We start from the raw sequence: 12122 nt of genomic DNA, 5'->3' as shown, positions 1-12122 counted from the left end.
AACCCTTCTTCAGACTGGAGAAGGGTTTCGGCCCGAAACGTCACCTATTTCCTTCGCTCCATAGATGCTGCTGCACCCGCTGAGTTTCTCCAGCATTTTTGTGTACCTTCGATCTTCCAGCATCTGCAGTTCCTTCTTGAACACATTAGTTATATGTTGTTCCACTTTCTCATACACTCCCTGCAACCATGGGACAATTTTTACCCCCCTCCCCACCACAGAGACCAATTAACCTACAAATCTTTTGAGATGTGGGAGGAAACACGAAGAACATACAAACTCAATATTGACAGCACCTGAGGTCAGATTCTAAACCCGGGTCTCTGGCGCTGAGGCAACAGCTCTACCAGCTGAACCACAGTTCTTTTACCCCCTTGCACTGTGAGCGTCTGCACTGCTTCGAGACAGATTGCAAATTAACTTACCACTCATACCTCTTGGCCAGGGAACAGTGGAGAAGTTTAACAATGTATGCATGCAAAAGTAAATAATTATGGTAAAATCTGATCACTGATGTACATAGCTGTAAAAACAAACAGGAATAGACCCATATCATCAAATTGTAATTTGAGCAAACAAAGTACTGAAGTAACTCAGCTGATCTATCTTTCCCTTTCAACCCCATTCTTTTGCCTTCTCCTCATAACCTTTGGCACCCTGACCAATCAAGAATCTGTATCCGTTTTAAAAATTAGGATAATTGAGTATATCGAGTCTAGAAAGCTACAACATGCCCAGACAGCAGACAATGAGCTGTTAGGATAATTGAGTCACAGAGCAATACAGCATGGAAATAGGTCCTTCAACCCAATGTGACCATACCAACCAAGATTGCATTCTGGCCTAAACCCATTTGTCATGTTAAATCAAATACACAAGACTATAGAACTAGAGATCCAGAAACTCTTGATGAATGTTTGAATAAGCATCTTAGTACAGATAAATTAATATCTCATATAATTAATATCCTATTAGATAGTGAGGTACAACGGAATTATATAGGTAAAAATGGGAAAATGAACTAGGCCAATCAATAATGAAAGACATTTGGGACGAAAGTTTACAACATATACATCAATGCTCGTTAAATGCCAGACACTCTTTAATACAATTTAAAGTATTACACAGACTACATTACTCTAAAACAAAACTAAATAGAATCTTCCCACAAATATCTCCTATATGTGATAAATGTCAGCATTTAGAGGCTTACTTAACTCATACATTCGTAAACTGTATAAAAATCAAAAATTTCTGGGCGGATATTTTTAGAATAATCTCTGAAGTTGTCAACACCCAATTGGATCCTGACTCAATACTAATAATACTAGGAATATCAGAACAAAGCTTAACACTTACAACAAGCCAAATAAACTTTCTCGACTATAGTATAATAACTGGGAAAAAATTAATATTAAAATTTTGGAAAGGTCCTATAACCCCCACAATTAAAATGTGGATTATGGAAATGTCGGAGACCTTACATTTGGAAAGAACTAGATTTGTCTTAATGGACAAACAAGAACTTTTTGTCAGAACATGGTCTCCAGTTATTGGCTATTTAAAAGGGTAGATTTGTTCAGCACGGGAACTTGACTGAAGCTCGAACTCAGGATTAGATGAAAAGTTATAATTTATAATTTACGAACCTATCTCCAATGTTGTATTATTAGTAAATTATTCCATTCGTCTTTATCATGTTTTTTTTTTCTTTCTTATTCTCTATCTATATTTAAAAAAACTAGAAGCAGAGTCAATATACAACTGATATTAGCAATATATGACTGACTGATATACATGAAATGTTTTTATTATATGTACTTGCTTCTAATAAAAATATTAATTTAAAAAAAAAACATTTGTCTTCATTTTGCCCACAGCCCTCTAATCCTTTACTATCCATATTAACATCCAAATGTCCTCAAGATTGCACTAGGCCTCATTGAAACATCACAGGATGGGACAGAGAATTAATGTGAGAGGCAACTGGAAGCTCAGAATTGTTCCTACAGGTTGAATGCAGGTGTTCTACTAACTGGATCCCATTCTGTGTTTCTCCACTATACATTAGACCTAATTGTGAACATCAAATGCAGTACACCAGATTGAAATTGCAAGTGAACCACTGCTTTACCTGTAAATCTGTTTGGGGCTCCTGGATCGTGGGAAAAGGACAAATGGTTAGTCACTTGCAGATGCAAGGAATAATGCTGTAAAAAAGGGGGCTATTTACATTTATTGTCACATGTATCGAGGTACCGTGAACAGCTTTGGCCTGCATGCTATCCAAAAAGATTGGCTATACCACCTATTACAATCAAATCAAACTCAAGTAAAATAGATTAGGAAAATGGGAAGATAAGAGTGCAGATTAAAGCTCTCAGCTATAGGAAAATAGGATCATGATGGCATAAAGGGAACAGCCCTTGCAAAGTGCTGGTAGAAGGGAGGATGTATCCAGTGGTGGAATCTCTTTGAAGCTGGTGGAAATTTCGAAGAAGCTGGTGAGATGGAAGGCAGAGAACTCAAGGAACTCCATCTTTCTCTGTTCTGGAGAGGGAATGTTTGCAGATGAAAGGCAAGTGCCAGAGGGAGTAGTTGGGGCAGGTACTATAAGAGCATTTAAATGACACTTGGGCAGGAAATGTTTAAGCAGGCAAATGGGGTTAGCTTTAGATGGAACATCATAAACCTGTATATAGGTTAACAAGTTTATTTTCTCTCCTTCCCAATTCTGACAAGGCATTCAACCAGAAATGTTAACAGTTTCTCCTTCCAGAGATGCAGCCTGACATGCTTAGTATTTTTTTAGATTTACACTATCTGCAGTGTTTTTATATATTTAGAGCTTGTAATTAGTGATATGAAATGGCAGAGAGAGAACTCAGTTTCTTATCCCATGAGAGGAGCATGGGCTAAACATGATAATATTTTTGCTATTGTGCAAGATCACATCTGATCTGGGATGCACATTTGTTTCATTGTGTTGGTTTTTATCTGTGTGTGTGTGGTGTGTGTGCGTGTGTGTGTTTTTATGCATGTGTTTTTTTTTTTAAATCTTCGTCAAAACGCTACATGGTAGCGCTCACATTTTCCACATTCTTACTCACATTTTTCCCGTCCACTCCATAATCAGGTTCCCTTCAGATTCAGGTTCCCCCCATAATCAGGTTCCCTTCAGTAATCTGACCAAGGCTTTGAAAAGGCTGGTTCACATCTTTCTCCTCTAATCATTGGATTACATGGAAATTATTGATATCTGTGACTATCATTGATAAATCCTGCATGGCCTCTATTATTCGGTTGAGAAAGAAAACCTCTTTATACCTTAGCAAATAAGCACAAATCCAAATTTCTTAAGACACTGCCTTTCTAATGTCAAGAATTGAGAAGACATGACAGCTTAATTATTTTATTAAATAATGCAGAGTTATATCCATGCACAGGATCTTTTGTAATCAAGATGATGTAACTTGGACCTAGCTGGTAACAAAATTTCGGTGAAAGCTGCTCTTTATTTGAAAATCCACCAATTTTCTCCTACATACATTTTTCTTTTAAACAAAATATATTCTGCAAAGACAATGCAGCAAAATTTTGCTAAGTTCATGTACTGAATTGCCTTAAGCTCAAACTATCCTTCACACCACTGATGTGGACAGAGATTATGTTATATACAATGAAGCACCGATCAACAGTGCTTTACTGTGTTACTTTTCAACTTGATTTACTTTTGTTTTAAAAATCTACGCAGATACTATTCCCTCATATCCAACTATGTGTAAACAAATCTTCTTAGAACCAATGAAGATACCGTGTGTGGACATTTAAACATTTTTTTCTCGTGTTCTGAGATCTCCAAGTGATTTGGAGTCCAATGGAGGTAGAGGATCTTTATGAACTGAAGGCAATTCCTTACATTCTAGGAAAGGCAGCATCAAACTTGAATGTAAAATAATGATACACTGAGCATGGAGCAATAAAAACGGCCTTCCCATTTACGCTAATGTCAAAATACAAATGCCGTGCTTTGCATGTCAATAACTGTTCCCTCGCAAACTCATAGGCACAGAATTAACTACATTGATTAATACATTATTCATTCTAAATCCCATATAAACGCAAGATTTTGGTTCTGCCTACAAATAATTGTACTAGGAATAAGTAAACTGATTTGTAGAATAATTAGCGCTTCATCTTTCAATTAACTGCATTTTTCATTCACTCATGTTTTCATCCGATTGATGAATCATGCACATCTATATTAATCCTCACAGGAAGCATCTGATGCAATATTGTTACTTAATTGGACAGTCATAAATAAATATAGTACACAAGGAATGTCTACTGTAAAACTTGAATAAAGTGAAAAATTATGAATTAATAATTATAGCATGATTGTGAAAAAAATTGTTGGAGAACAGAAGTTTATATAATTTACTGCTGCTTTTCAAAGAATACCTCACCAATTCCTGAATTTACAGTCCAGCAGTTTCATATAATCGTAGATGCTACTTCTTCTTCAAGCCACCATTTCTAAATTAAGAGGTTACTCAAAATGGGAACAAAATGTTGTTTTACTGCAGAGCATAATTGGTTGCACCAATTAAAATCCTGATTGAATCAGTCATCACTCCATCAAAAGCCTTTCCCTCTCCTGCTGAAGTTTGTCCATCAACATTTTGCTTTCCAATAAATGTTCCATCTTGAACATTCTGCCATCTTGTTTTACATCCATACTGTAGGTCATCCTTGTGGAAGATAGTTTCACAACAGCGAGTATTTTGCATGAAGAATAAAAATTTGCTGCTTAGCACTCATCTTCTCAGAATCTATCCATTTGATACCACTACATAAATTGCACCTGAAAACAAAAGAAAATTGGAAACAAATCATTACTTACAGGTGTGAATACATGGGGAAACTGTCTCTTGCTGTTTTGAAAATGTATTTTATTGTTTACTTAAAAAGCGAAGTACAGCATCCCAGAAGAGCAACGAGCAAAATCTTTTTTTCCCCCATATAATTCAGTTGACCAGTCCACAATTGACCAGTCCACAATTATCCAGTCCATAATTGACCGGTGTGGACTGGAATTCTTTGACATTTTGAAACATGGGAATGGAAAAAAAAAGCCACAATAGATCCATCGTAAGAATAAGCAAGATCATGAAATAGTCATAAAAAAACATTTTGACCAGCATTACATATTTCTGTATGATTGATTGTCCAAGATTCCAATGATAAACTCTTTCAATGGAATAATAGTGACACTATTATTAGACAGTGTGTAAACTATTTTTACATTATTTTATGAAGTACATTTGAAGTTTTTTTTCTGGTGACAGGATATTAATTTCAATGGTGGAGAATCAAACACAGACGTATGTTTAAACTGGCCGACAGGACCCATTTCTGGCGAAAGTGTTATTAACTCCATGAGAAAAAGGTTGTGTGCTAATCTGTGCATGCATTATTCACAAAGTAAATCAACATTCACATATGGCCACAAAGCACAAGTACACCACAATATCCATGCAACAACAGTGATGGCAGAGTAATTGAATATTTCAGCAAACTTTAATAATAATGCTAATGCAGCAGCCTTGTTGATAATTCTAGAGACCATTTTGATCACTGCAGAATGTAGCATTCATGAACATATATATCACACCATGAATACCTTGTCTGTTCTACAAGAAGTCCTTGAGAGAGAGCTCTGCAAACGGATCCTTTCCAGGAGCTCTAGGAGGACTTTGACTAGAAGGACTCGAAGCTGTAGATAACTAGTTTAGAAAGTGAAGCAGAAATTGCGAAGAAAAGAACACAGGAAATCAGTGATAGCAATGCAAAACCTCATTGTCATTTTAGGAATGACAGCAAGATTTTGCAAGAATTCAACTTTTGTATCAGCATACTTCAATACAATAGTGTTTAAGGTTCATGACCACCAGGAAACAATTTCTCAATAAAATTGTTTATAATATTAAATAAAAGGTGTTAGCACAGAAGAGGCAAGCCTTTAGTAATCAGGATATTGGTGCTATATACAATACTATGCTTTTTATTTTTTGATCAATCATGATCAAACAAGTAGTGACAAAAACTTACAATTTAGTATTTGCATGCTTGAAATACATGATTGAGGTGATTTGATATATTTGATGTACATAATTTTCTTTTCTATAATTAAATTAAATTAATGATAGAGAAATCATTAAATGGACACTGTTGATCTCCTTATGTGGAGGCATGATGGGGAAACAAAATTTAAACAGATCATCTGAAGAAAGAGATATGTTGCCCACCTTCCTGAATGGAAAATGCTCTAGCTGATCATTAAAACAGGCCTGGTGAGTGCAGAAGTGCAGAAATGGGAATGCAGGTAAGGGCTCAATTAACTACAGTTGGGGTAAAGCACTTTGAGATCAGAGATTGAAGTAGGAAGTGTGAGGTTGGTGAACTATCAGGTTGGAGACTAGAAATCTTTTGAAGGACTATGGGGGAAGGGCTGGACAGGAGTGAGGCAGGGGGCAATTCAGCAAAAAACAAGCCAAGACAGTGATAAAACTAAGCTGTATCACAAAGGAGGAAATGTGGTAAGAGTGTATAGAATGCGTGGGAACAGATTGTGTGGAGAGGTAAAATAAATGGTAAATGTAGGGAATGTATGTGGGATGCAAAAATTATAGCTCATATTTTCCAATTGTTTAACTGGCGATGGGAAGGGTGCAGGTGAAAGTGGATGGTCTAAATGGAGGGAGATAGTACCACAGGAAAATGAACAATTTGAAACATGGGATTCAGGGGAAGTTGAACAATCACGTTGAATGGGAATAGCCAAGATTTGTTGAGAATCAAAATACCACGTATGTTGGATTTCCGGAAAAAAAAACACGATCACAGTTCATTGGATTGAAACATGAAACTGATTTCACGTCTACAGATGCGACCTGACCAGCTGAGTACCCCAGTGTTTTCTATTTTTACTTTATTCGTGTAGAGTCAAAGAACATACAAATAGAATGGTTATACCAAATGCAATTTTCAGAAGATTTCTTCTTGGAAGTGAAGAAAATATTTTCAGCGTATTTAGTTTGTTTTTGGCATATCTAGCAGACATGTTATGTGTGATACATGAATAAATAATTATTTTAAATTTAATTTATTGTTAAGCTTTTGAGGGAAAGAGTTGTGTTTAAAGAACATTTGCAATCATTTCTGGTGAAACTCTGGAAAAAATGCATGTACAATTTAGGTGCTACATCTTCCATACATGAGCACTCCACATCATCCGTTCATTATTATTTCCTTGGTTCATTATTTAAAATTACTTAACCTATCAATTCAAACTTTGCCAAACATCTAGCAAAATTGTGGAAATAATCTAGCTCAGCAACAAGTATTGTTGGAATAAATATAACGTGACTGCTAAAAGATGACCTAAAATAAGCAAAACATTTCATGCTGGTTAAAATCCAAATCTTATGCTAGTTAAAAGACAATTAGTTTTTAAAGAATAATGAATGATCAATTGTTCTTAAATCACAGAATGAACATTATATTTTTGCAAAGTACAATACTGCTTTATTTGGAATTACAGCTCAATTCGTGGTCAGGCTTAGATTTTGAATATATTTATCCTGACACAAGTATGCTTTATAATTTTCAACAATGCTGAAGTGTGACTATACTGTTGTAACATTCTTGCATGTGACTGTGTGGGAATTTACCTCAAAGCAAGCTAAAGTATATCACAATTAATTTCCAAATCACATAAAGTATAACTGGAGCATAACTTTGCAATTCAAACTCTAAATGCATTCCACCAACCTGTAGGAGAGAAACAAATGGCCCACTTATGCAGCAGAAAATAACTTCAACCCTGTTAAACGCATTGTACAAATGTCTGCCGACCCAAATCGGCAGCAGTTGTGTTAGAACAGGCTACATGGAATAAGGTGGGCAAGGTGGTTCGGGGATCAATTTAGATAGTACCAACATTAAGCAGTTTTTCCACAATAAACAGTTTACAAGCGGCAAATGATCACAGGCTGCTGTTAACTTAATGATGTCCAGTTACAATCCCTTCATCATCCATCCATCAATAGTAGTTAGTGCCAGTTTAATGTATTACCAGTGGACCAATACCATAATTGGTTGACTTCAGTTTAAGATATTCACATTGCTTACAGCTTGTTCGCACCGCACCTTCAAACAAAGTTAATCTGCAGTATACATCTGCCTTTTGTGGGGTGAATCAAGATGATTAGGTTATATAGTGCAGGGGACCTCGTAAAAGTATATGGAATAGCCATACGATACAATGCTGAAATTTTGCAGACCAGTGTTCTGGACAGCGCGAAAATAAAAGAGAGAGAGACAGAGACACAGAGAGAGACACAGAGAGAGAGACAAAGAGAGAGAGACAAAGAGAGAGAGACAAGGAGAGTGAGACAAAGAGAGAGAGACAAAGAGAGAGAGACAAGGAGAGTGAGACAAAGAGAGAGAGACAAAGAGAGAGACACAGAGAGAGAGAGAGAGAGAGAGACAGAGAAAAAGCCAGGGCTACCTGAAGTGAGAGAAATCAATATTCATACCACTTGGCTGCAAGCTGCCCAAGCAAAATATGAGGTGGGTTCCACCAATTTGCATTTAGCCTCACTCGGACAATGGAGGAGACCGAGGACAGAAAGGCCTGTGTGGGAATGGGAAGGAGAATTAAAGTGTTCTGCAACCGGGAGATCAGGTTGGTTCACGCGGGCTGATCAAAGGTGTTTCGCGAAACGATCGCCCAGTCTGCGTTTGGTCTTGCAGATGCATAAGAGTCCACATCTTGAGCAATGGATACAGTAGATGAGGTTGGAGGAGGTGCAAGTGAACCTCTGCCAAACCTGAAAGGACTGTTTGAGTCCCTGGGCAGAGTTGAGGGAGGAGATATAGCAACAGGTGTTGCATCTTCTGTGGTTTCAAGGGAAGACACCTGGTGAGGGAGTGGTTTGGGTGGAAAGGGATGAGATAACCAGGGAGATGCGGAGGGAACGGTCTCTGCAGAAGGCGGAAAGGGGTGGAGATGGGAAAATGTGGCTAGTGGTGGAATCCCGTTGGTGATAACGGAAATTTCAGAGGATTGTGCGTTGAGCAATAGGAAGAACCAGTTTTACCACCATCATAATTTAAAAGGGTTATGCACAACTTGGGAGTAAAACAAAACATACTACTGGAGGAACAGCAATTGTTCAGCATCTGTGGAAGCCAAGGGAGAGTTAAGGTTTTGGGTCAGAACCCTGCATCAGGACAGAGAATGTAGAAGAGAGATTGTCAACATAAATAGGTGAGAGGCAGGGGCTGGCAGAAGGTGGAACCAGGTGAAACATTGATGGTCAAATGAGCCCCGTTGTTGGGTCCTGGTGCAGAGTCTTTAACCAAAATGTCGCTTGCTCCTTTGCCTACACAGATGCTGCTTGAACTGCTGAGTTGCTCTCACTTTGTTTTTTTTGCTCCAGATTAAAGTATCCGTCGTCTCTTGCATCTCCATGCACTACTTGAGTTTGGCTGAATTTTATTCTCTGCTGTTTGTCATTATGTTGCAAGTGTTGGGTATATTTGACTTCTTGCTGACTTCTTGGTTCTGTATTCCCTGATACGTATGCGACTCAGCATTCCTTTGTATAGAACTTGACTAGTAGATGAGCAGAAGGCACATAAAGCAGGCCAAAAGCAGTGGAAGAAAGATGTTTGGATAGAGGCCTTATCTATATAAGGTGTATGAAAGGTGTGAGCAGAGTAATTTTCCTATTCAAAACTTAAAGTTTACATGTACTCCAATCAGGACATTATCACTAAAATCAGCCAAAATGGCCATGCAGTGAACCTTTTATGTCACTGACCATCCAAGTCAAAGCTGCAATATTTGCAGCATTTTGCAGTCTCTGTTTTGTCTGAGGTGGCCATTGTCATGCTTATTTTCTGAAACTAGAGGTAAAAAGAACAAGGCTTTGTTAGATGCAGACTTACTCCTGTGGTAAGTTGTTCTAATTTTATCCACAATAGCTGTTCATGCCACGTTTCAACTCTGCCAAACACCAAAATCAAAAAGGATTCCACACTGTTAAAGTATAACTGATGTTTGACCATTGGTAGCAAATTGTGTAGTTTGGTACCTGGTGACCTGGCAGCAGTGATATCTTAATTTTGCAGCAGTCCACCATGCCTGCTGCGTTTAAATTCAAAAGTAAGTAAATTGTCCCGGGGCACGCAGAATGCCAACTTAATCAGTATGGACAAATTGGGCCAGCCATGTACATGTTGTATAACTCTGACTCTATGCAGATCTGAATGAGCTTAGAATGACCATTTAAGCAAAATTGCCCCCACTTTCCCCATGTTGATTCTTGAGATTAATATCGCTTTGCCCTGTTAACAGCGTTAAAGTACTTATGAGTTAGTCAGGAAAGGGAACATTTTTTTTTTTTTTTAGTTTGCTTTAATTTGTTAGATGATTGTTATATGGTTAGTTGACTGCCATAATTTCTGAAATGGTCTTAAAGTAACTTAACTGTTATAAAGCAGTAATAAGTGATTTTTGTCCAAACAATTGGAACTTGCATAAAATGTTTACATTATTAGCAGGGCTGCCAACTCTCACGCACTGAGTGCGAGACTCACGCATTTCACAAAATTCTCATGCTCTCAGGCTGATCACAAATTTCTCACGCTCAAAAATCTGCAGGTGCTGGAAGTTCAAAATAAAGCAAAAATTGTTTTAGAGGCAAGTAAAAACCATGAGGAGAGTATAAGGTGAATGCATAGTATTTTTCCCGGGCTATGTGATTCAAGAACTAGAGGTCATTGGTTTAAAGCAGGGCTGTCAAACGACCGGTCCGCCGGATGATTTTGGGGAAAAAAGTAATTTTGTTTCTCCCGTGCAAATGGCGTGATAGGTGAGACACGGCGGTGGTCCCAGCACTGGCCCCCGAGGCACCGCACACACCTCCCACCCTCACCTCCGGCGGCTCTATGTCCGTCGGCCACTCTGTCCACACCCCATGGAGTTTTAACCCCGGACCAGAGCCAGGAGCGGACCGGGTGAGTGGGGGCGTCGGTGCCACCTCCGGAGCCGCTGGGATGAATCTCGGGCTAAGGCTCCGCTCCACGACCGCCGGGTCACTGATCCTCAACTCCCCCGGGCTCCAGCTGGACACAGAGCTCCTGGGCCGGCCCGCATTCCTCGGAGGGGGGGGGAAGAGACGGGGTGGGGGAGGAAACGCTCCCCGGGCATCGCCAAGTCTCCGCTCACCCCGGATGGTATCGCGCTTCACTGACACACGCACTGGCACACACAAGGTTTAAAAGGATATGGGCCAAATGCGGATAAATGGGACTAGTCTAGATGGGGCATCTTGATCTGCATGAACAACTTGGGATGAAGGGCCTGTTTCCATGCTGTAAGACTATGACACATTGTAGAAAAGGTGCAATTGCTCTGGAGAGGATCTAGGGGCGATTTATGAAGATGTTGGCAGGGCTGACATTTTTTTTTCATTTTGAAGACAGATTTGATAACTGGGATTGTATTCTCTGCAGCAACGGAGGTGAAGAAAAGACTTAGTTGAGGTGAACAACGTTATGAGAATAGGACCTGTTTCGCTTAACAAAGAGTGTAAAAAGGAACTGCAGATGCTGGTTTAAACTGAAGATAGACACTAAAAACGCAAAAAAGTCAGCAGGACGGGCAGCATGTCTGGAGAGAAAGAATGGGTGATGTTTTGGGACGAGACCTTCCGTCTGAAGAGGTTGAAAACCAGCCATAAAACACAATGACTGGAGATGTGTGTTATCCAACTAAGGGCGGAAATCAGAATCATGTGTTCGTCTTTATGGACATCACACCATAATAAATATATTACAGAAAAAATAATTTAATGGGGTGGTACGGTGGCGCAGCGGTAGAGTTGCTGCCTTACTACCACATGGGTTTTCTCTGGATATTCCGGTTTCTCCCACATCCGAAAGAAGTGCAGATTTGTAGGTTAGTTGCACGTTACAAATAAAGCACTATTGAAAAGTTGAAGAGGAATACAAGCAGAAAGCTATCAATCCCGTCGATCGAAAAGTTCTGG

The 12122-nt window shown here is 38.8% G+C and overlaps 1 protein-coding gene across 25 annotated transcripts in view; it reads right to left on the bottom strand.

Annotated features, from left to right (window-relative positions):
- Window positions 1-3398: 3398 nt before the first annotated feature.
- Window positions 3399-12122, bottom strand: part of picalm (phosphatidylinositol binding clathrin assembly protein) — a 120106-nt gene continuing 111382 nt past the window's right edge. For 24 of the 25 annotated variants that reach the window (XM_033022477.1, XM_033022479.1, XM_033022481.1 and 21 more), the window contains 2 exons: window positions 5684-5786; window positions 3399-4864 (listed from right to left, as the gene is read on the bottom strand). In XM_033022477.1, coding sequence (XP_032878368.1) covers window positions 5694-5786 — 93 coding nt within the window. In that variant the 3' untranslated portion in view covers window positions 3399-4864; window positions 5684-5693. The remainder of the gene's footprint in view (window positions 4865-5683; window positions 5787-12122) is intronic. The other variant, XM_033022488.1, reaches the window with a different exon arrangement.

Source organism: Amblyraja radiata, chromosome 6 (genome assembly GCF_010909765.2).
Source record: "Amblyraja radiata isolate CabotCenter1 chromosome 6, sAmbRad1.1.pri, whole genome shotgun sequence".
NCBI lineage: Eukaryota > Metazoa > Chordata > Chondrichthyes > Rajiformes > Rajidae > Amblyraja > Amblyraja radiata.
This window is presented reverse-complemented; position numbering and strand designations above follow the sequence as displayed.